This window comes from Nylanderia fulva, unplaced genomic scaffold (genome assembly GCF_048542155.1).
Source record: "Nylanderia fulva isolate GAGA-0341 unplaced genomic scaffold, ASM4854215v1 Scaffold23, whole genome shotgun sequence".
NCBI lineage: Eukaryota > Metazoa > Arthropoda > Insecta > Hymenoptera > Formicidae > Nylanderia > Nylanderia fulva.
In genome coordinates, this window is record NW_028190293.1 from 879788 (window position 1) to 903972 (window position 24185).

General features: G+C 37.3%; 3 protein-coding genes across 11 annotated transcripts in view; 1 reads left to right on the top strand and 2 right to left on the bottom strand.

Moving 5' to 3' along the window:
* Window positions 1–196: 196 nt before the first annotated feature.
* LOC114932935 (gametogenetin-binding protein 2-like) lies at window positions 197–6845 on the top strand. Of its 4 annotated transcripts, none has more exons than XM_085483122.1 (12): window positions 197–638; window positions 1155–1345; window positions 1434–1577; window positions 1657–1869; window positions 1950–2153; window positions 2226–2394; window positions 2511–2675; window positions 2848–2928; window positions 3038–3304; window positions 3406–3810; window positions 3908–5991; window positions 6375–6845. In XM_085483122.1, exons 1-11 carry the CDS (start codon window positions 549–551, stop codon window positions 4079–4081), a joined length of 2103 nt encoding a protein of 700 aa, XP_085339248.1. In that variant the 5' UTR covers window positions 197–548; the 3' UTR covers window positions 4082–5991; window positions 6375–6845. The 4 variants fall into 4 exon arrangements, with proteins under 4 accessions (XP_085339248.1, XP_085339247.1, XP_085339250.1 ...); XM_085483121.1 differs by having other exon boundaries at window positions 3908–4077; XM_085483124.1 differs by lacking the exon at window positions 197–638 and adding an exon at window positions 856–1010 and having other exon boundaries at window positions 3908–4077.
* Window positions 3753–7479, bottom strand: LOC114932926 (3-oxoacyl-[acyl-carrier-protein] synthase, mitochondrial). Its single transcript, XM_029305339.2, is given in 4 exon segments — window positions 3753–5910; window positions 5912–5982; window positions 6383–6763; window positions 7087–7479. Coding segments are annotated over 4 exon segments (1338 nt in total). The 5' UTR covers window positions 7298–7479; the 3' UTR covers window positions 3753–5235.
* Window positions 7480–7716: 237 nt separating this feature from the next.
* Window positions 7717–24185, bottom strand: part of LOC114932896 (uncharacterized) — a 37570-nt gene continuing 21101 nt past the window's right edge. For 5 of the 6 annotated variants that reach the window (XM_029305321.2, XM_029305307.2, XM_029305333.2 and 2 more), the window contains 7 exons: window positions 11637–12138; window positions 11083–11552; window positions 10730–10911; window positions 10280–10608; window positions 9903–9977; window positions 9625–9822; window positions 7717–9521 (listed from right to left, as the gene is read on the bottom strand). In XM_029305321.2, the coding sequence (XP_029161154.1) occupies window positions 9438–9521; window positions 9625–9822; window positions 9903–9977; window positions 10280–10608; window positions 10730–10911; window positions 11083–11552; window positions 11637–12138 (1840 nt within the window). In that variant the 3' untranslated portion in view covers window positions 7717–9437. Of the gene's footprint in view, window positions 9522–9624; window positions 9837–9902; window positions 9978–10279; window positions 10609–10729; window positions 10912–11082; window positions 11553–11636; window positions 12139–24185 lie in introns of those variants that run through there. The other variant, XM_085483120.1, reaches the window with a different exon arrangement.

Below are 24185 nucleotides of genomic sequence, written 5' to 3' on the forward strand. Positions count from 1 at the left end.
GAATATCTCGATTCAAAAAATATGTAGAGAATTTAAATCTCTTATAGCGAGATTATATTCACATTTTTAAATTTAAAACAGCAGGACAAATTGACTTTCCCTCTTTATCGCATTAAATTTGAAAAAGTTTTCGAAAAACCAAACCGGCGAAGGGGCGGAACCGGTGTCGCGCAATAAAATTAAACACGAACCGAGGATGCGATGCAACGCGATGATGACGACGCAGGGCGGAAGTAGTGGAGAGAGAGATAGACGGCGACTCCGTGCACATGTTGCAAATGGCAGGCGGTGCGTGAGCGTGACATTTCAACACTCGGTGTGTTTTCGGATGTTGTAGATTCACGTAATTCCACATCCTCGCGTAAGGACCGGCTCTTCCGCATCCTTCCTCCACGATCTAGATCAAACACTCCGGCTTCCCCGACGTGCTCGCGGGGTACGTTGACCGGGGTACACCTCTCCGAAGAGGGAGAGGGCGGCGGCAACGGCCGCACGCACCTTGAGACGAGGAGAAGTTCGTAGAACCCGGGTGAGACAGACGGAACGCGATGGCGAGGCTGGTAAACATTTGGCGGGACGAGGAGCCGGTGAAGCTGTCGGCCAAGCAAATGCCGTTGATCATCGACGAGAGTCTGACGGTGAGCCACCTCGAGCAATCCTGCTTTCCCCGACTCCTGGTGCGCGACGACGTCGACGATCTTACGTAACGATATATCACGTCCTCGCGGGACGTCCTTAATCTTTAGAAAAAAAAAGAAATGCGAAAAAAAAAAACACGTAAACTTCTCGAAAATAAGAACACGTTTCGGAGCAATTCTGGAGGCCGTTTGTCGTTTGTTTTGTTTGCGTTCGGATATTGTTTGGAAAGAACCTCGGCGATGTCGTCGCCGACTGCGACATTGCTTGTTCTCGCACTTGTGTCATATAGATTGTACGATCTCTTGATTTCTGTATTTTTGTCGTGGCTCCTCTCTTCAAGGCGAACGAGAAGATATGTGTGATAATATGCGGTAGATTATCATATCGTTTAATAAGATACTTACTAGCTGTACAAATTATGGTTTTAAAGATCAATGTATAATATTCTACATTATTTGTTAAATCGAATGTGATTTATATTGCAAACTATATAAGCTTTACTTGTGTCCTTTTAGATGATCATGGATATAAGTAATTTAGGAGCGGTTAGTGATAGTCCTTTAGTACGTGGTAAACAGCTGGATGAATTTACAAGGAAGTTGGATATGCTCACGAAGGAAGAAATCAAAGCATCGTTTGAAGTTACTTGCAAGGACATGCTTGGAATTTTGGGCCAGACAGAACCGTGTGTCGGTTGTCGAAGAAGGTGATTATTCTCTTTTTTCTGTTAGAAATATAATATATCATTCTATTCTTGGACATTAGTAAATGACGGTACAATATTCCATGTTTAGTGTTGAAAGATTGTTCTACGACTTGATGAAGTCAGGCCATCCAGCATTGGATCCGTTAGTAATTACTCCCAATGGTGTGCTTTCTATAAAAGATGAAGTTCTGGAATCACCGCAACGGCTTTGCACAATATTGCATGGACATAGGTATTTTAAATTACAAAACTGATTATTCAAGTGACATATGCAGGAAAGAATCGTCATTGTCAATTATTCTTTTTTGCAGCGCTAGGTTACATAATTTAGTAGAGAACCAACCGAGAAATAGAAAATCCCGGCGATGCGTTATGCACTCTTTAGAAATTCAACGAATGCGACCGCCGCCGAATGCATGGAGGGAAGTGTGGGATTGCATGGAATTGCCATGTCAAGAGGAATTAACTTTAATCGAGAATAGGACACTTGACCATACTTTGGACACTTATCTACGTAAACATAGGTATATAAATTCCAGTGTCTATAAATCTTAATGTAAAACAGACGATTTTTATACCTGATTTTTATCGCGATTTCTCTCAGGTTTTGCGTCGAGTGTCGTAACAAAGTGTTATTGGCGTCGTCTCTCCTCACACGAGAACTCGAACCTGCGAAGGAGAAAGGCTACGCAGCAGTTTTATACTCTGGAATTAGACGTTGTATAGCCGATCGTCATATTCACTTACCAACTGTGACAGAATACATTGGCAAACTTATTGGTCGCGCACAGCCAGAACTCATGGGAAGGTATTGATCTCCACTGTTGCTGTAGTATTTTTTTTATGTATCATGAAAGACATAAGAGATGTTGAATTTCAGAGAGCGTCATGCAAAGACGTTGGAAATTGCTCAAGAGGAAGTACTTACATGCTTAGGTATATGTATGGCGGAGCGATTGCATAGAGTTCATAGGCGGCTGAAGGAAGAGGAGACCGTGTGTAAAGTATTAGCTGCTGTCGCGGTGGACGCATTGTCCAGAAATTTCCAGGTAATAACACTTCATCGAACTTAAAGCTAAATAGAGGAAAAAATATTTCTTTACACTTTATATATTTATATACAATTTGTTGGATCGACAAAACTAAATTATTTTGTCCTGCGCAGATGGCAGTCGAGGTGAAACAAGGTATCTCTCAATTAGAACTGTTGTACGAGGAAATTACAAGGGAGGAAATAGCGAAGCAGCAGAGACGTGAAAAGTTACGGCTAAAACGTAAGAAAAAGAAGGAACGTCGTTATGAAACTGAAGAGAAGGAGAATTCCTGTGACGTATGTTGTAATATATATTTTTGTAAATTATCTTTTAATAATTGCTTAACCATTTTTTTATCAAGGGGATATTGTATAGTATATCGAAAGAAATAAAATTAAAATTAATTAGCTATATATATATGTACAATATATATATGTGTGTGTGTTAAAAATTACATATGTGCCATAGTGTTCAAATGAAAGGCAAGATAAAGCCTCTTGTACTTGTGCAGAATCAAAGCCAACGACGCAAAATATCGACCGACATAAGGTACAAACAAAACCTGAGTTTTACATACATCTTTTATATGCATGCGCTTACAAACAAAAAAGTAAATAAACATAAGTATTTCTGTATATCTAATGTGTTTTTATTTCAGTTACAAGTCTTGGATCCAAAAAACAAAGGACCACCCACATGTAAATGCCCGGATTGTTTAAAGAAACAAAAAACATCTAGTAGTATATCGCAAAAAAATTTAGAGTTAACATACCTTTTAAATAACACAAGTGCACAGAAAGCTGTTGTTAAAAATAGCACTTCTGAAGCGAAAACGAAATTTAGTACAAGTCAATCGAAACAAAATGAGACATCTCACAAAGAATTATCTCAAGAGGATTCGTCCGACACTTGCGAATTGTGTAAGGTAAAGTAACAACATTAATTGTCAAAATTTCTCATAATTTTACAGAAGCGTAGTTTTTAAAACTGAAATGTTTGTAATTCTTCTTTTCCTTTTATTTCAAGGAAAGTGAAAAGGTTGATGAGGGCATACAGTGGCATGTATATCACAAAGTCCACAAAGATTTCGTGACTGATGAACTAACAAATACATGGATAACAAAAGGCGACGAAGCTAAATATCCCACCCTAACCGAGCCTAATCTAACCATGTTGATGGAGATGAAGGAACAGTTTACAAGACACACTTTACCGACCTTGCTCAATTGTAATAGATTGTACCAAGATTGCGGATATTTTTCTGGACACAACGTCAGTAGTTCCTCTCTTCCTAGTACACCAGAGGGCTCCGAAGTAGCCTGCAACGATGAATGTTGTAATCACGAAAGGGCTTGTCACGATAAACTTAATCATTCCAATCCTAGTATTTCTTTATTAGAAGAAAGTGGTTCGCTGTCACAAATGCTAAAGGTAAAAATTTATACATATGTAATATGCATATGACATTCTGTATATCCATAATTTTTTTCTCTGTAGAAAAATATTTTAACTCGGTATTTGTTTTCAGGATTCCAATTTTTCCGACGAGAACGAGAGCTATATTCCTGATGAAGAAGTGTTAGAGTTTAAGTCGCGAATGTGTCATCAACTTAAAGAGAAGCGGCAGAAACTCCGACAAACGCTTAAAGAACGTTTTGCTATGTTGTGCAGCCATCAGAAATCGCTTACAATTATTCAGTAAGAATTCCTCCTAGTTATGGTAATTCAATATAATATATCTGATTTTTTCCCTTTTTTACATTGATTTACTGCCAGTAACAGGAGACAAATATGATAAATGTATTTTGAATAATTGTTATTATTCGAAATCGAACCTTCTAATGTTAATTAAATGCTGAAAATATATACAACATATATACAAATATAAAACATACAAGGATATCAAGAAAGAAGAGCTAAACATAACGTATAATTATTTATCTCTGCAAGCAGAGATCGTGTATAATAAATAAAAGATGTCAAGACAAAAAGAGGGTTTCGATAATCGAATAACATTGATTTTGAAAATACAAAATATACAATGCAAAGCATAAGACTATAGAAGATTGAATTTGATTGTATAGATCTGTACAATTGAAGTAAACGTAGATATTTTGTATGAATATGCCTTGACTGTTGAGAATATGGCAGGTCCGATTCTGTTGCATGCAGTAAATGCGAATCGTTATAGACACAAGTTCTTCAGTGTGATTGCTGCATATTTAAAAGATATTATATTTTCTTGAGATATTGTTCATTTTCAAGAAAATCATTTACGCGGCGATTATGGACTCGTGTCAATGTTGTAATAATAGAGACGCGATGAATCATTTATCGGAATCTTAATATAAAATGAATGTGTTGCATTCCAATATATATATATATATATATATATCTATATATACATATATTTTATTATTCCGATATACACATCCTCTCTGTGTGTACTTTCATTATACACACATACATATATATATATATATACATACACAGACACACTGTAAGGACATTATATAAAAAGATTATTATCATAAATCATATTTACATATATTGTATGTTGCATAAAAGTTATTAAAAATATTTAAACTGCTCAACACTGATGATCAGTCGTACAAGAATTAATTCGTTATTGAATTTGCTTCTCTTGGATCTTGTTTTAAATATATGTACATATGTTACACAAATAGTGGTCTTTCTGTATCATTTGAACAATAGAAATATCAAAGGAACTGTCTACTGTCTCTCATAGGCTTATTCTCTTTTGTACTTTTATACTTCAATCAATTGTATTCGAAAAAATGAGAAAGTAGCGAATTCTGTCTATCGACATATAATTGTAACAATTTTCAAACCCGTTCAATTGACATATTGCGCGAAACATAAGCAGGCATTCGTTCCACCAAAGCCAAAAGCGTTTTTCAAAGCCGTTCGACGCGTCGTCGTCGTCGTCCACTTTGCCTTCGTATGCGGTGCAAAGTTCAAGCGCGTCTCCATGTCCAGGTTGTGCAGATTCAAGGTGGGCGGTATTACGCCTTCTTTAATCGCTAAAATCGTGAAGGCGGCCTCCAGGTTACCAGCGGCACCCAGCAAGTGACCGTGCGCACCCTTGGTGCTCGTCACCGTGACGTTTCTGCTGTGTTCACCCATTAGCGACTCGATCGCCTTCAACTCGATCGTGTCGCCCAACGGCGTGGACGTGGCGTGAGCGTTTACGAACGTCACCTCCGAGCTCTCAATGCCGGCGTCCTTCACCGTCCGGTCCATCGCCAGGAGCGCGCCGATACCATCCTCGCTCGGCGCCGTTATGTGAGACGCGTCGCCGGACAAACCATAGCCCAACACCTCCGCGTAGATGGGTACACCTCGGGCGAGCGCGTGATTCAGCTCCTCCAGGACTAGGATCGCGGCGCCCTCGCCCATTACGAAACCGTCCCGGTCCCGATCGAATGGTCGCGACGCTTCCTCGGGCGCGTCGTTCTTCGACGTGCTCAGCGCACGTAGACGGCAGAAGGCGGCTATCGCCAACGGGCTTGACGCACGCTTCCGCGCCTCCGCACACCATCACGCTCGTCTCGCCGCCGCGGATGAAGCGAAACGCGTCTCCTGCGGAAGGTAATCGCGGTGCGTTAGAATAGATTAGGAAAACGAAACTGAATATTTCATTTTTATATCAATTCTAATATATCATTTTATATAATATAACTCTTTACTAATATATATCTTTTATATTCTAATATATATCTTTTATATCCTAATAGAATTCTAATATATATCTTTTATATCCTAATAGAATTCTAATATAACTCTTTTTACTAATATATATCTTTTATATCCTAATATAATTCTAATATAACTCTTTTTACTAATATATATATTTTATCCTAATATAAATCTTTTACTAATATATATCTTTTATATCCTAATATAATTCTGATATAATTCTTTTTACTAATATATATATTTTATCCTAATATAAATCTTTTTTTGTTAATCAGAGAGTGACCTATGGCATGTGCTCCTGTCGCGCACGCAGTTGACACAGAATGATTTGGCCCACGAAAGCCGTACTTGATACTAATCTGACCAGCTGCCATATTGGGCAATATTCTTGGGACGAAGAACGGACTGATCTTGCTGTATCCTTTCTTCAAAGCTTCGTACGTCATGCAGACGTCTACCAGATCTATCATGCCGATTCCTACTGAGACTCCAGTGTCACGCTTATCATTCTCATTGTTTGGTGTCCACTTCGCATCCAAGAGTGCCTCTTTTGTGGCTATCAGGGCGTATGCAGTAGCAGGACACATTGTACGTAATTCAGTTTTAGTAAAATGAGAGTCAATGTTGAGTTCGTGAGGAGCATTTCCTTTTGGCACTAACGCAGCTATAAAATATGAATTAATTACAATTTTGAGTAACTAATTATAACAGTATTTGGAGTTGATAAATTTTGGTGTTAAAGTTGATATATATTTTATTATTATTACATAATATATAATAATATATAATATATATATATATATATATATATATATATATTATATAATATATAATCTATATGTGTATATTATATAATATAAATATGTAATGTATATATGTATATGTAATACATATTATATATTTCTAAAATAATCATAAAGAATAAATCTCACAATATACACATGTTTGAAAGTAATATATATATATATAATATATATTACTGCTCACCTATTTTACATGGCAAGTTGGTGTAATCCGGTTCGAAAAGCTTCGTGATTCCGCTCTTGGAATCGGTGAGAGCTTCCCAAGCATTTCGCATCCCGACTCCTAGGGGACACACAATCCCTATCCCGGTGACAACAACACGTCGTTTAGATCTCGCGACAGTCGTCAACGACCGGCTGATGTTTACGAGTGGAATAGACATTGCAATCTTCATTGATCGCCGGTTGTTTTTAATAATTATGCAAGCTGCATCATCCCTTCGTCACGATCCTCGCGTAAAATTTATAAATGTTTATAAAAAAGGAATACACTTATTTCTCAATTAGTGCAGGTTATGTTTTTCGTTTACACGTTCGTACCACGTGAGAGATGAAAACAGAGCACTTCGGCCATCTTCGGTCAGTTTCGATAAAAGAGGATATATAGACATTTTTTATTTTTATTTTCTTGTATCGTATTTTTTTTTCATCATTGACACTTTTTAAGTCAGTTTAAGTCATAGACTATTTTAATCTTAGATAAAAATGCAAAGAAATCTATCGTTTTGTGTATCAAGAACGAGTATATTGAAAAAAAACAAAGATTTATTATTTAAATATTAAGGGGAATAATACAATAAAAAAATATAGAGAATACGTTTAAAAACTTTATTTTGGTTCGCTTTTTGTAATTGGGAAAAATATATATATATAATGTATATATTTCGTATATATATTTTGCATGTACCTGTAGGAACTTTGGGCTACAGATTATGTCAGGGATAATCGTCGTTTAGCATAACATATCAATTTAAAAAAAAATTAAACATGCAAATATGTCACCAACGAAATAAAAAAAGAATCTTATTCCTATATTAAAACTAATGTTTTGTTAAATCTAAATATATGTATGCGTTGGTAACAAAATAATATAAAATATTGCATGTTACATAGGTTTTTACATTTGACATGAATGTATGCAAGGCCTGACTTGTGCTTGCGCAGCCTGCGTTTCATATACAAAAGTCATCTATATAAATTATAGATAATAAGAAATATAACTTGATAGAATAGAAGAATATAAAAGAAATTTTAAAGGATTTAAGAATTTTCCAATTAAGAAAAGAGAAAGGAAAGGAAGGGAAAAAGAGGGAAAGAGAGAGAGAGAGTGAAATAGAAATATTAATATATAATACCTTATTTTTTATTTTTAATGTATCGAATAAAATATGATTATAATTTTTGATAACAAAATACATTGCTACTGCATAAATAATACATATATTGTGACCGATTCTATTAGCTCAATATATTTTTAAGATCAATATTTAGTCCAATAATTTACATCTTTACAACATAAAACAAAGAAGAGAAAGAAAACAGAGATGGCAACAAAATATAATCCATGAGTATAAAAAAATAAAAAACTCTTATCTCTTTAACTTAAGCGTCTAAGTTTTAAAAAGAAAATGTATATATTTTAATACATTCAATATAAAAGTTGATGTGTAAACAATTGATGTGTAAACAATTGCACATATTGGAAATATTTCATCTTAATAAATGTAATACGTATTTTGTTATAGAATATAATGAGCATTTTATTCGATACAAGAGAGTGTTAAATAAAAAAAATTGGAGAAAATATTTCTCAATATCTTTTTCAGAACTAATTTATAGTCCCAATCCGCCCCTGATCTTACGCATGGCACGCGATTATCAACCGACATTCTAAATTCCGACGCTGAACAACTCTGTTAAATCGTATAAAATTATGTACAGCATCGCGATACTCTTACTATTGTGCTTTACTTTTACGCCTCGGGATTGCCTTTTATTTCCCCTTGTATCCGTTTTTTGAGAACACGAAATCTTCGACTAGCGCATATTTATATATATTTGTCTGTATACATATCCACGTAAGAAAGTCTAGAAAATTATATATAACATACGAAGCTCGTAACCAATGGTATTGAATGTTTCTTATTAATTTTGGTCATCGAGAAGAGTTAGTTTTCTTCATCTAAAATTCGGACAAATGCAAAAAATTTCACAAATTTGTTCTGTAAAGAGGAGAACATAGAATCTCCTTCGAGAAGGGGAGAAGGGGCTCTAAAGCGTTAGTAAATGCTTTTTTTCTATTCAATAGAGGGCAACATCATCAATTTGTCTCCGCAAAAATCTTTATCATTAGATCAATATGCATGGTGTTATTATCAACTTCATGCATATGGATCTTCAAATCTCTCGTTTCGTCTTCTTCAAACATCTCGCTCAATATGTCCTCGAGCTTCTTTCCTTGACTAGATTCATATTATACAGATATCTCTCGCCTGATGCCATTGTACATCCCGACTGATTGCAGAACGTCGGGCGTTAAACGTTGGACTTGACCTTGCTGTTCTCGGACTCAAGCGGGTAGTCCGAACAATATTCGGAATGCGTTGCCCATGCGGCAAGCTGCACACAGATATTAATAATTATTGATTATTAATACAAATCGATAAAAGATTCAAGTGCGATCTAATATACCGCGACATATTAGAAACCAAACTGTCTATACCTGACATTGACGACTGCAATACCACTGGTTTCCGCATCCGGCGCAAACGAATTGTGCAGGACGAATCATACATCCTTGACATTTGGGTGGAGCGCTCGGTGAAGGCGGATTGTCCTTTGCCATTTGTTTACCGTCCCTTCCGCTCGTAGAACTTCCTTTCCTATCGTCGATTACTGTTGCTTCTTCCTCCACGTCCTCCTAGAAGATTTAATCTGACAGTTGGAATATGAACGTGTGCACGAAAGTATATACGAATAAATCGAAAAGGAAGTATTTACCACTTGAATTAAATCGTTGGAGTGAGATTGCGCAGAGGAGTTGACGACAGGAGTTATAGTTATCTCTGTGCGAGCCTGAAAAAATCTCGTTATTATCTAACTGTCAAAATATCAAATGTCAAATGTGCTATTTTTTGTCCAACCTCTCACCCAGATAGCAAATTCCGGGTTTCTTCGGAAATCTGGCTTTTTTCATAAAATTTATATTATTTATTTGTTATTATTTATATACTATTCATAAGTTCCATATAAAACTTTATAATATATTCGAGTATTTGTGACAAGTATCGTGTTTAAAGAGAACCGCGGACTCTTATAACGCTGATTTAAATTGCAAAAAGACTAGTAATTGCAAGGAATATAAAAAAGCAAAAAACCTTGGAAGAAGACAGGATATCGTTTATAGAAACCAGATTAGAGCCTTGATACGTCTGCAAAAGGTGTTGGGTCGTGGCGCTCTGCTGCGACATAGACGCCATCGCCGCCGCCGCCGGAGAACTCCTTTCTCTTTCAGGCGCGGTGAGTAATCTCGCTAAAGTAGGTGAAAAAGTGGTAGATCTTGGCGATTGCGCTTTCGTTAGAATCCCATGAAGCAACGAACCAGTCGACTGAGACGCGGTATTCTGGGGTGCGGATGAGGGTGCCGCTACAGGGTGAAGCGTTACGTCCGGATAATTCTGTGGCACCTTAGTCGCAGTACCTTCACCTAAACACACATATTGAAAATTGAAACGCGATTGTAAATCATCGACCAATCGCAAATTACATTTCAGAATTTACGGAATAAATTCAATTAACAATTAAAAATTCGAGAAAATTGACGTTACCTTGTTGGCTCATCTTGGCAAATTGCACTAGTATGTCTTTGTAGTTCATAGAATCGTTTGTGCTCGGGTTGCTTTTGCACGATTCTGTGCTAGATGGTCTCGAGTCGGTATTGTGTCCGGTTTCAACCATGGCGCCGCCAGCTCCGAGTGCAACATTTACCGAATTCCTCATCCTTCGTCCTCTGTATAATTAGAAAAAAATATATTTCATGTCGTCCAATGTACACATATTTTATTCCTCGAATGTTTATAGAAATTATTAAAAATTTCGATCTTGTATGCCGATTTAACATTATAAAAAAAGTTACGCGCTTTCTCTGAAGTCTTTTGTTTATTCAATCGTAATTAATTACCTTCTTGGTACCGTTTCTGGATGTTTGAGCCTGTGATCAGCGATGATAGATCTGACATCTACTATCGCACCTTGACGACCTTCTCCGATCTGCCGACTCTCCGGACTCGATGTTTGGTTTCGTTTACGACTGTTTTCCCCGTTGGTCTTCGGAGGAACTATCCGTTGCTGTGGACTAAATTTCACGCCCTTTTCCCTCTTCAATGAGTCCAAAGATCTTTCTCCAATTAAATCTTCCTTAGATTCAAACTTCTCTCTTGAGGGAATCGCGTTGTCGCTATTATCCCACTCGGCAGATCCCAAAGACGATGTGGCAAGCGGCAACGGATCCGGTAGCTGGCCGTCGCTGTCCATGTAAGCTGTCATTTGTATCTTCCTCTCGAGCCTCACATACGCCTCCTCCTTCAGCTTCCTCTTTCTCAAAATCTCGTTCCATTCCATTTCTTTGGCATGTGCTAAATTCTCGAGAGCCTATGCGTATAGAAGGAAGCATAAAATAAATGTTAAAAAAAGAAAAGAAAGAAATAAAGGTAGTTTCGAGAAAAAGAGACTTACCAAGATGTCGGTTCGCAGCCGATCCGCCCTCACCATAAGTACGTCGACTGTCTCGTTGTCGTTGCCGACGATCTGCGAGATATACTCTTCTCGTTCGTCGTCGTTGCAAAACTTCTTCCTGGGATTCACGGACAGCTGTCCGTTGGTAGATTTCCGCTTCTTAGTCTCGACGGACTCGACGGACGCAGCTTTGGCCTGACGTTGCGTAACATTGCTCGCGGCAGCCACCTTCTGTCGCGACGTAGTCGCCAGCAACTGCCTGCTCTTCGTGACTGGCGTCTCGGTGTCGGAGGACTCCGCCTTCCTCTTCACACGAACCCGACTCGCGGTCGCAGTCGGCGCCGCGGCGGTCTCTTCCGGAAGAGCGGCGCCGTTCTGCTGACTCTGGGGTATCTCCGACGACGACGACGACTTTGGCGTCTTCTCGTCGTTCTCCTCCGCCGTGTTCACTTGCCTTCGCCTACCTTCGGTCGCGCCCTCCATCGCGTGCATCCTGTTCAAACTGCAAACACACACGTGACATTTTTTATTAATAACGAGGGGCTCTCGTGTTTCGAAACGTAGACTTGACATTTCATTTTGATGTTTCATATCAATTGTGTGTATAAATGATTTTTTGTTTGGTAGAAAAATTGTTTCAATCGTATAAAATTTATTGTAAATGTAAGACAAGATGTAAAAAAAATATGTTGTATAAAATAATTTTATATATTAGATACGCAGAGAGAATTTACCCTGAAAATTATGATAGTTATGGGATAATATTGTATTGGAAGAATTTTATTAGAGTTCTTTTCTGATTAATATTTATACCACAATAAAAAATATTAATATAAGATATATAATATGTTCGATTAATTTTACTATATATATATTTATATAATTTTTTTTATTGTGATAAATCAATATTAATCAGGTCCCATGATTACTATAATTTTCGTGATAAATTTTAAGAGAAAATTTTCTTCATGTATGTATTTTGACTGGAAAAAGTCAAATATGTAATTAATATTTCATTAAAGATACTGTTAGTTGCTGCCTACGAAATTTTTGACAAAATATATATTAGAGTAAAATAAATTCCAAATTAATTTTAATTAAATTTCCCTAAAGATAAGAGCATGAAATATTTTGCGTTTATTTCGATCATGGCGGTAAATAACAAATGTAACAATACAACACACACACACGCATTATTTTTTTAATTATTATTAACAATTCCGAATGCATTAAATAATGATTCCCTATAAGTCAAGATAGAATCCGCGATTTTTCCAGAAAAAAAAAAAAACCGACTAATTGTCGTCTTCACTGAAAGTGTCTTATACGAAATTCTCTCGATGAAAAAAAATTTGGCAGAGGTTCGCGATATTTAAAAAAGATTGTTGACGAGACTCATCGCCTATCGAGATTCACCTGCATAACTATCTTTATTTGATTCGAGGAAAATCACGCGACGCAGTGCGCACTTACAGAAGGTCAATCCTGCAAAACATCCGTTCGAGAAACGATGACATTGATAAACCGATAACGCCGCGGCGTTATATAGCGGAGAGAGCTTCGGTCGACCTTGCCTAGAAAATAGTCGGTTCGCCGGGGGTCTCAAGGACGTAAAACGGTCCCCCGCAGCATCGCAACGCGCTCATTAATTAATTCGCGCCGTGTAATTCCTCACGTATATCACGGCATAAATAAAATCTTCATATCACGACCTGATTAGCGCTATAATTAGACGCCGCGCGTGATTAACCAGTGCTCCATCGGTGTCCCGATTAAACGTGCGTAAAAGCAAACCTTATGTTACGTTTGACGAGATGGAACCGATTTTTTCTCCTTTTTTCTTTTTGAAGAAAAGTCTGCTCGTTACGAGAAATGACAGTCATTTATCGGAGTTTCATTTTATTGCGTAATATTTTCGACCTACGTGAAATTTGGTCTCTATTCATACTTTGACGTTCCGAATTGGAATTATGAGGGATAGATTTGAAAAGCCCTTCTCTTTCTAATTTTTCGAGCAAAGAAAGCTAATGATGATCAGCTTGATTTTGTTCCACCCCTCGAGTCCTAAGACACATTCACATACTACAGTATATTCTTACACAGAGAGAATTTTATATTATAGAATTTATCCTGAAAATCATGGTAATTATATGATATTGGAAGAATGTTATGAGAATTTAATTCTCGGATTACTTAATATTTACCATAATAAAAATATTAATATCGGTTACAATAAGGTATGTAAAATGTTGGATTAATTTTACTATGTACATATTAATATTTTTTATTTTGTAGTAAATATTAATAAGAGAAATTCTCATATAATTCTTCTAATATCATATTGTCCCACCATAATTTTCAGGGTAAATTCTAAGAGAAAATTCTCTTCGCGTGTTAATAAAAAAGAAACTTTCTCCTTTATAAGAAACTTTTAAAAATTTAAATATAGCAGTAAAATAATTCAAAAAAATGTTAACACCATACATGTGTAATAAATATATATTATCTCTCGAAAGCTTGGAGCAGTATAATTTGTAGATAAAACTTTTTCTCAGAGATACGAACTTTTCGTAAATAAATTATAATATTGGAAGAATTTTACGAGAAGTTTCTCGTTTTTTCACAATAAGATATAAAATTCTTTCGGATTATTCTTGTGGTAAATATTAATCACAGAAACTCTTATAAAATTCTTCCAATTGTCCCACGATTACCCTATTTTTCAGGGTAAATTCTAAGAGAAAATAATTCTCTCCCCATATACGAACATCTATTTTCCTCACTTACAATTTTCGGTACGTTTTGCTGTTGATGATCCATCCGTAAGTCGCTACAGACTTTCCAGAAGGATCAAAATTTACGAACGAGTCTAGACACTCGTAGATCGACATTGCGAGACGCGTTGGCGCATTTAATGCACATCAAGCGAATATTAAGCGCGACTATTCTCATCATGCCACGTTGACGTCAGACTTGCACTTTTCCACGTCGTGCCGCATCTCTTCGATCGTGGATCTCGACGCGAAAATGGGCTTTAAATCCGCGTGCGCCGCGTTTCATAGGAGAGACGACGTCGTCGCGCGAGATCGCTAGAGAGAGAGAAAAGCAGAGGAGGAGAAGGTCGAGGAAGAGAGAAAGAGGGGGAGGGATGGAACGTTCGGCGGAGGGGAAGGAGGGTGTTGAAAAGAGAGAGGGAGAGAGAGAGAGAGAGAGAGAAAGGAAAAGATACGGAGCCCGAGTTCGTTGCACCCGCTCGCGTTCACTGCGCTTTATAGACGCGGATATAGGTTTCGCGGTACCAATTCTGAAAAGGCGGCTCTTCCTTGCTCGCGAGAGCCTCGACCCGCGACTCAGGGAGACGTCGTCTTTACGTAGGGATTAGATAGGAGCGTTCGCGTCTCCAGGACAGGCACTTCCTTATCAGATTACAGGGCCAATTTCATCAAAGTCGTTCAGATGTGTTCTTAAGAGACCAAGATATAGTTTAACCGGAAGTTACACTTAACCGACGTTGATGAAATTGACCATAATAGAGCTATCTATCCTAGCCGAAATTAATTATTTTTACTTAGTTAAAAGGAACTGTATATGTCTTGATGAATGAATGGTGAAATGAGAGACCGAAGAAATATTAAATAATTAACTGCTCCGATAGGCAGTAATTTCCAACAAAGACATAAGTCTAATAATTTTTTGTGGGAATTATCTCATTAACGAAATGACTAAATGAGTCATTATCGTTCTTTGTTATACGAGCAGAGGAATCGATTAAGTGTCGAAAGAGATTGCTTTATCGGATCGTAATTTTGTGAACTTCCGAAGAATGCGTTTTCATCCTTTTTTTTCACGGTAACAGCTAACAGGTGGTCAACACAAGCTTGTTTTCGCGTTCGGCGGCTTTAAATTAATTCACGAGTATGCATAATCGAGGAAACGTTTATTCGAATGGCGCGATTAATACGCTTCATGAAATATACGTCACGGTATACATAAATGCTTTATAAATGTACGAGGAAGTGAAAGTGGATGTCAAAATACGATGCGATGATCTACATCGAATGAAGGGAAGGCAAGCGCGATCAAGTACGATATTTGACAACCGTGAAAAGGAATTTCGAGTATAATTTGATGTCGCCCGCATAATTTGACGTCGCGGCTCTCGAATTTTTTTAAATGCACAATTTTGCTTCTAAAGAGAAAGAGCGAGAGAGAGAGAGAATTTCGAGAGACGCATCTCATCCAAGGGCTCGGAAATACAGGAAGCCCTTCGAGTGTACCCGCAGAAACTCGATAACCACCACGCATAATGCTTCCCACCGATCTACAGTGACTACACGGAGAGAATTTTCTTTTAGAATTTAAAATAAAATTTGTGGTAATCGTATGGTATTGGAAGAATTTTATAAGAGTTTCTCCGATTAAAATATTTACCATAATAAATAATATTTATATGTACATAGTAAAATGAATCGAACATATTTTATATCTTATTGTGGTAGATATTCATATTTTTTATTAACTCTTACAAAGTTCTTCCATATTGTCCCACGATTATCATGATTTTCATTCGAAGAAAAATATATATTAGATATATTAGATATATTAGATGCTTCCCACCGATCTACAGTGACTACACGGAGAGAATTTTCTTTTAGAATTTAAAATAAAATTCGTGGTAATCGTATGGTATTGGAAGAATTTTATAAGAGTTTCTCCAATTAAAATATTTATCATAATAAAAATATTAATATGTACATAGTAAAATGAATCGAACATATTTTATATCTTATTGTGGTAGATATTCATATTTTTTATTAACTCTTACAAAGTTCTTCCATATTGTCCCACGATTATCATGATTTTCATTCGAAGAAAAAAAATCTCTCTGTGTATTATAGAGATCCACCGCAGTTTCGTAAGTGAATTAAATTGTCGTCGACGTCAATATGCGTACTGGAGCAACTTCTTTTCCTTTTTTACGGTCGCTTATCGTTTACAAACTGCAGATAAGGGGATTCCCTAGTATACGAATGAGTCTTCGCGGCTGGAAGAGAAGTATCGATTATCGGAGACGGATCCATTCATCACGAGACGCGATAAGCGATAGCCAAGACTATATCGATTCGTCACAATGATGGTAATAAACACGTGCAAACACACACATGCACGTAATTTTTGTCGTCTGTGTGAAGGAAGCTACCTATACGTCTCGTCTGACAGTCGCGATTTGTCTTTAAGAGCCTTTTTTTTTTTTAAACATATTTTTTATTTAAAACAAATTTTTCCGCGTCGCGCTCTACCTTTTACATCTAGTCATCGAGTAGTTACTTTCCTCGCCGTTTTCACGGTATAATGATAGCGAAAGCGAGGGGAGAAAGCGAGACTGTCCGGTGGGCGGCACTTGCTTGAAATCCTGCGCAAGCACGTGAAACGGGAAAAATGAGTCGTCGGTGAACGAACGGAGGAGCCGCAATATTTTTGCATAGATTTTTTACAACCGTGATCGGAGTACAGGATCGGAAACTTGAACGAGATGCGAAGAAAGCTCTTCAGACAGACTTAAAAGGAAATATGTACACAGAGAGAATTTTCTCTTAGAATTTACCCTGAAAATCATGTTATTCGTGGGACAATATTGTATAGGAATAATTTTTATTAGTTTCTCTCATTCGCACCACAATAAAAATATTAATATCCACCGCAATAAGATATAAAATATGTTCGATTAATTTTACTATACAATTTAGTATCTACATATTAATATTTTTTATTGTGATAAATATTAATGAAAAACTCATGAAATTCTTATACCATATTGTCTCACGATTATCATGAATTAGGATAAATTTTAAAAGAAAATTCCACGTATACAGAATGATTCAGAATGAGGTGTAACAAACTTTGACAGATCGCTTGGAAAGTTCTAAATGATAATTGTCAATGAATATAGATCCTGTAGAAATTGATTTTACTATAATAATAAAATTTTAAAACTTCTGCAAGTACATAAGTATTGAAAAATGGAACCTGTGACATTTCTTGCTCAGAATCATCTCTCTGCCGAGTTCTGTCAAAATTTATTACACTGTTCACCCTGTATACATGTCAATATTTCTATTTCGCATCTGTTCATCAATTCCACGATGGTAAAAAAATTCGACAAGGATATACGCATAAATGTCGAAGAAAAGGGGGCATCTGCGTTTTGCACAGCACTGTGCAATTTCTTAAAGATCCGACAAGTCAACTCTCTAACACACGTGGGCATATAAATATATCAAGCGGTGCGCCGGCGTATCTCGCCGGAATAGAGTGCATTAGAAAGCAGTTTCGATTCTTTAGAATCTGCAAAGACCAGACGTTCGCGCGACATTAATACTATTCCAGTCGTTTAGATTGGTCTCGCTACTTTTCACGATCACCTAATTTGCATTTTGATCGAAAATTGCTTTCACGCGGAGGTGTCATTCCTGCCTATTATTATTATTTTAGATCTTTGCTAATGAAACTGCGCGAGCAGAAGACGATGAGCTCGGCAAGTATAAAGTTCACAACTTACGGCTGATAAACGGATCGAAGTCGTACAGTCGCAATCGTGTTTACACTCAAAGATTTACGAATCCCATTATCGCGCGGCCTTCGCGAACGATGCAAGCGAGTACAAATACGAATGCCGGTGTGTTTTCCTTCCCCCAAGTGTCTCTTCAGCAACGCACGGAAGTCTCTTCCGACCGGAGAAACGACGAACAGATTTCTCGCGTGCACGCAAGACCTCGTCTCGCTCGACACTGCACTTGCACTTTTCACCGAACGTCTTTTTCAGCCGGCGACTCCTTTCTTTCCCGCCTCCTCGTCGTCGTCGTCTTCCAGCTACCTCCCACGCTATATCGCAGCGGATGCAGACTGATCGGGCCGATCGGTAGTTCGGTCTCGCGGGACTCCCTCCAACGCCTCGTGCTCGTTCTCGTCAGGTAGCGGGCGAGGGAGGTCACGAAAGGTCGTAGCTTGCCCCGACCACGTTACACAACACACGCTCTCGCTTCTCCGACCGGAGTAATCTTCTTCGAGGTAAGGGTTTTCCTCTTCTGAGTGCTCGACGAAAAAGGACGCGACGTTCCACTTGATCGACGTCCTCGAGTTGCCTCTCTCTCCCTTCCTCCGTGTAGCGACGACGAAGAGGAAGACGAAGCGGGGAACGTGCATCGACCACGACGCGGTATCGGGGTCGAGAGTTCCACGACCGAGCGCAACGGACCACCTCTCCTCGCTCTCTTCTCTTCTATTCCTCGCCGCTCATCCACCGCGAGCGAGAGCCCGACAGCGGCGTTCTCGCGCGCTCGCAATTGGCCGGCGTACTGGCCGCGTCACGACCAAGTCGCCGACAGCGTCGCCGCCGTCTCCGAGTCGCTCTACTCCTCCCTCGGTGCTCGCGACCCGACGAGGGCGAGAGCGTGGTCCTTCGCTCGAGCGTCAGCTGCCCGAGTTCTCCGGTTCCGCCGATCTCGATCTTGGCTCCGGATCACGAGTGAATGTGTACTAGAACTATCGGTTAAGAAGAGGAAGACGTATTTTGAAAAAATGTGTAATAAATATCTCTTCAAGTTTGTTCGCTTCATTCGCGGATTTCGACTTGGAGATGAATCAATTCGAGGAGACTTTGAAAGGGACCCTTTTTTTTTGGGGGGGTTTGAGAAACCAGTTTTATATCTAATCTAACTAAGATTTGAAGATGCTTTTCTAGGTCTCTTATGTTCACCATTTTTCTAATTCTCAACAGCCTTCTAAAAGCCTCAAAAATTCTAAAGCCTTCAAACTATCTATTTACAACAAAATTTCTCGAAATTTAATTTTCGAAGAATACATTTTATTTTTTGATTTATGTCTCGAAAGCTACAGGTGTCTCAGAATTTTTGTGAAAAGAAGATTTAAAATTGAATTAAAAAATGTAGGTAAAAGGGAATGTTTAAACATCGTTCTTATCACGTTTTAATGTGCTACATGTTGCAAGATAAATTATTATAAAAATGGTTTAACTTTGCAATATTGTAAATTTAGCAAGATTTAAAAAATCGAATATTCATGGTTTTTATCGATCAAAATCAATAAATCAATTTAAAAAATTTCATACATCTTTTAATATAATTTTAAAAAAGGAGACAAAAATTCTGTAGCTTTTACGTTATCAAAATACAAAAAATATACATATACATTTATAAAATAATATCTATACACATATTCTAAATAAGCCTCTGAAACGTTCAAGATATTTTAACAGTTTTTCGAATAATTAATTATACAATTTACACACGTTTTTTGCTCATGTAAAATATTCAATGTCATCCTCTGAAAAAAATCCTGGCAAAAATATTTAGCGCAAACTACAGCGGTTGCACGAGCGCAAAAACGCGAACCAGAGGTAAATAAAATTTTGCCGTCGACTAAACGGAATCACCAAGACATTGCCGTAACATAGTTGTTGCGTTACGTGGCGATCATATTATGGCGAGTTATGCGTGGTGGCTGGAGTTCGGTCGCGCCTTTATTCTAGAAGATGCAGGGACCGAGGATAGGCAAATTGTTTGCGAGGAGAAGCGAGAGAGATGACAGAGCGCAAGAAACGGACCTTCGGAGCGCAGCGACGACCCTCGAAGAAGGTCGGCGTGTTAAACGATCAGGAATGCATATCCTCGCGGAGGCGCACGCGCGCGATAAAATATGCGCTTCGCCTTCGTTGCACAAGCGGACAAGCTATTAAGCGTGGACGGATGACGCATATCTCGGACCTTCGGGAACGCTTTCGGCGAACGAAGGAAGAACCGAGAGAGTCGCGCGTAGGGAATGAGAGCAAGCGATTCAAACATCGTAATTTTCGATACCTATATTAAATTCCCCATTAAGTCCCGCCGGTCTAATTTCAATTCGAGATTAGACCAAATCTCCGAGAATGAAACTCAGAAACATTCCTTTGTGTGTTTCCGTCTTATCGGTTCCGAATTTTACAGATATTCGTATCTCTCGGAATTTACCCTGGAAATCATGGTAATCGTGAGACAATATATGATATTGGAAGAGTTTCTCTATGATTAAAATATCTACCGCGATAAAAATATTAATGTGCACATGGTAAAATTAATCGAACATATTTTGTGTCTTATTGTTTTAAATATTGATCGGAGAAACGTTTATAAAATTCTTTCAACTGTCCTACGATTACAATTTCAAGGTAAATTCTAAAGGAAAATGTTCTCCGTAATATTATTTGAAACTTTGTTCTTATATTGTATATAAGTAAGAATAACATTTAAAATATTGTATTACATAGAAAATATTGCAATAAATGGAAAATATATAATAGAATGTATATTAATTGTAATCAAATATCTAAAAATTAATAATAAACCTCAATATATAAACAATGAAAAAAATATATATATATTGTAGATTTATATTTGCCATTATTCACATATTGTGACTTGTTATTATTTTATAGATATTTCATTTTCATTACAATATAAACGTTTTCTCACCGAGGTCACGAAAATTTAATGGCTTTGCAAAAATTGAACACGCATATTTTCCTCTGTAAAAATAATGACTGATCGTAGGACTTGACGCGTCCGAGTATTTTATATCTCGTTTAAATAAATTAATCTATAAATGTTTCAAGTTTATATTTCGTTCCAAGTCAGTGGTGCATCCTGGCACTGTGCCGTGCAAAGTCGAAGGTTCAAGGTCGCTCGAAAAGTTCGGTGAAAGGAACCATTTTTTGACGACGAGACCTCGCTTGACTAGTTTGCAACGAATCGACGTAGTATTAGATGCAGTTGGCATCAATAAAAAAAAAAAAAAAAAAAAAAAAAAAAAAAAAAAAAAAAAAAAAAAAAAAAAAAAAAAAAAAAAAACTATAGAAACGAGTATATTTTGTTCCGAATTCCTATAAGTTGAAAATGATTCGAATTAGAGAGACTAACAATAAGATCTCAACAGGCATCTGTATATATATTTTTTTTTTTTCGCACGATTCGATTTCCAGTGTAATCATACACATCTCTCGATGGAACACGTGAAAAGAAAAAAAATCACATCACTCTTCATGATGCGTTTATCGGAGATGGCGCGGAAGGAAAACCTCGGAGGGCGGTCGAAGTCGCGCTATTATTATTGACGTCGAATTGGTTACGAGCAAAGAGCACGAGTCTCGCTCTCTTGCTCTCTCGTCGTCGTCGTCGTCATCGTCTCGACCTAATTCGCGGACGGAGGAGCGGTCGGTCTCAAGCACGCCCGAGGTGTCCCTGAGCGCCCAAGGACGCGTTCTCTCGCGTTGGTGAACCGCTCGTCTCGCGAGGCTACGCTAGGTTGCAGCCGGCTTAGATCGAGGCTACCCAAGCAGGTACCTATCGGACCCACGACACCGTGCAACAAAAGGATCTCGTATTTTTCTACTTCTCTTTCAGAAACTCTAAAGCACCTTGGGATTTTCCCACGAGAGAGCTTTCGGAATTTGTCATGTGTTTATGAGAATTTAAGGATTTGTATAAAAATAGGGTTTCCGACTTTTTTTTTATACATATATCGAAATACGCTACGAGAATGATTTCAGTAAATAATAAACAGGATGCGATCGCTTTGAAATGCCGCAGGAGTAAAGTGGTTGCGATCTTTGATCAAGGATTTCTTTCTTGATACTCTATCCGAATCGTTTCGCAAGTATAATTTAATCGATGCAGGAACCGATCCCGAACTTTGTTAGATAAATAAAGCAGGAGTGCGAATGCCGTTGCAGCAACACGTTGTCGCAATCCTCCGCGCATTATGTGGCTGTTCAACTTTGTGCCCGATCGATTGCCAGGTCGGTCGCGTCAAAGTCCATGGTACGACCGCGCGAGCAAACATAATCGCGGACTTCTCGAGGTCAACGTAAGTGCGATGAGCGCCATTTGTTGGATCCTGCTTAAGGTTATAGCGTAATCGCGAAAATAAGATACTTTTTTGATACCCTTCAAAAATATATATATGTTTAACGATAAAATAAAGGTGAAAAATCGTACAAGATTTTGAAACGAAATCATAATAATGATGTAATATCTTTTCAATTCTTCGTCTTTATTTTATTATTAAATATATATATTAAAAAAGTATTTTAGTTTAAATAAAAGTTTTAATATTATTATAAAAGTATATCTTATCGATTTGCTAGATTTCTTACACAGAAAGAATTTTCTCTTAGAATTTACCTTGAAAATTATGAAACTATGGTATTGAAAAAAATTTATTAGGGTTTCTCTAATTTTCATTACAATAAAAAATGTTAATATTCATAATAAGATATAAAATATGTTCGATTAATTTTATTATTTTTTATTGTGGTAAATATTATCAGAGAAATTCTTGTAAAATTCTCGCACGATTATCATGATTTTCATGGTAAATTCTAAGAGAAAATTCTCTTCGTGTATAATCAAACTGTAAAAAATAGCTTAGTGTTGTTCGTAAAATAATTTCTAGCAAATTTTCTAAAATCTTTTACATTTATGATCGGTAAGATTGAAGCGCTAATGGCATGAAAAATACCGAAGGACGTCCGGTAATTTAAAAGAACGGCATTAAAAAAAAAAAATATATATATATATATTAATCGCGACAAAATTCTCAATTAATTGCCTGTACTGGAACTATATAATCCAAACATATAAATGATTTCGCAGACGAAGTTCGTACGTGCAAGGCCGATTATTTCTTTGCTCTTTTTTCTCACATTATAAAGTTTTGCATATAAGAAAAAGATTTGTTCTAAAAGAAACGTCAAACATTTTTCATATAAAGATATTTGACGTTAAAATGACATGATAAATAATATTTATAGACCTTTATATGATCAAATTGCCTTTACGGAACCAGCCCTTAAATAATCTGGATTTTAATGCCTTGCATCCCTTAGATTTTTTTTAGATATCAAGATCAATTTATTACCATGTTATATTTTAATAATAAATATTTCTTTAAAAAAACTTTCATTTTTAACTCCTCCAAGATTAATCGATCCGCGTTATTTTTTAGGAAATTGACAAGCGATCTTCTTCTCAAACATACGTACTTCCCCGCTTTGTTAACACCGTATTTCGTGCATGCACACACTATTATTTTGGAATATGACCTGAGCGATAACATTTCTTCGATATCGATAACGAACGTTTTCCTCGAGTATTCAATGGCGCAATGAGACTAAAACGATGAAAAACGTATGAAACTAGAACGTATTGCGACATTTACATACGTAAAATTATGGTAGCACGAGTGTGTCGATCTTAGAAAATGTCAAGTTTAAGTAAAGTATTTTTTCGCTGCTCTTGTTACGTTTCAGTGATCAAATAATTGCGTAAAATTAGACACTTTTTTCTCGTCTTAAATCTCTTCGCAGTTTGAGAGGCGTTATAGCACTTAACTTTCTTATTCGACTCAAGAAGCATTCGCGTGCAGGAGTCAACGAGGAACATCGAATTTCTCCTTGACGTGGATTGCGGCGAAATGACCTTGAAATCGACGGGACGC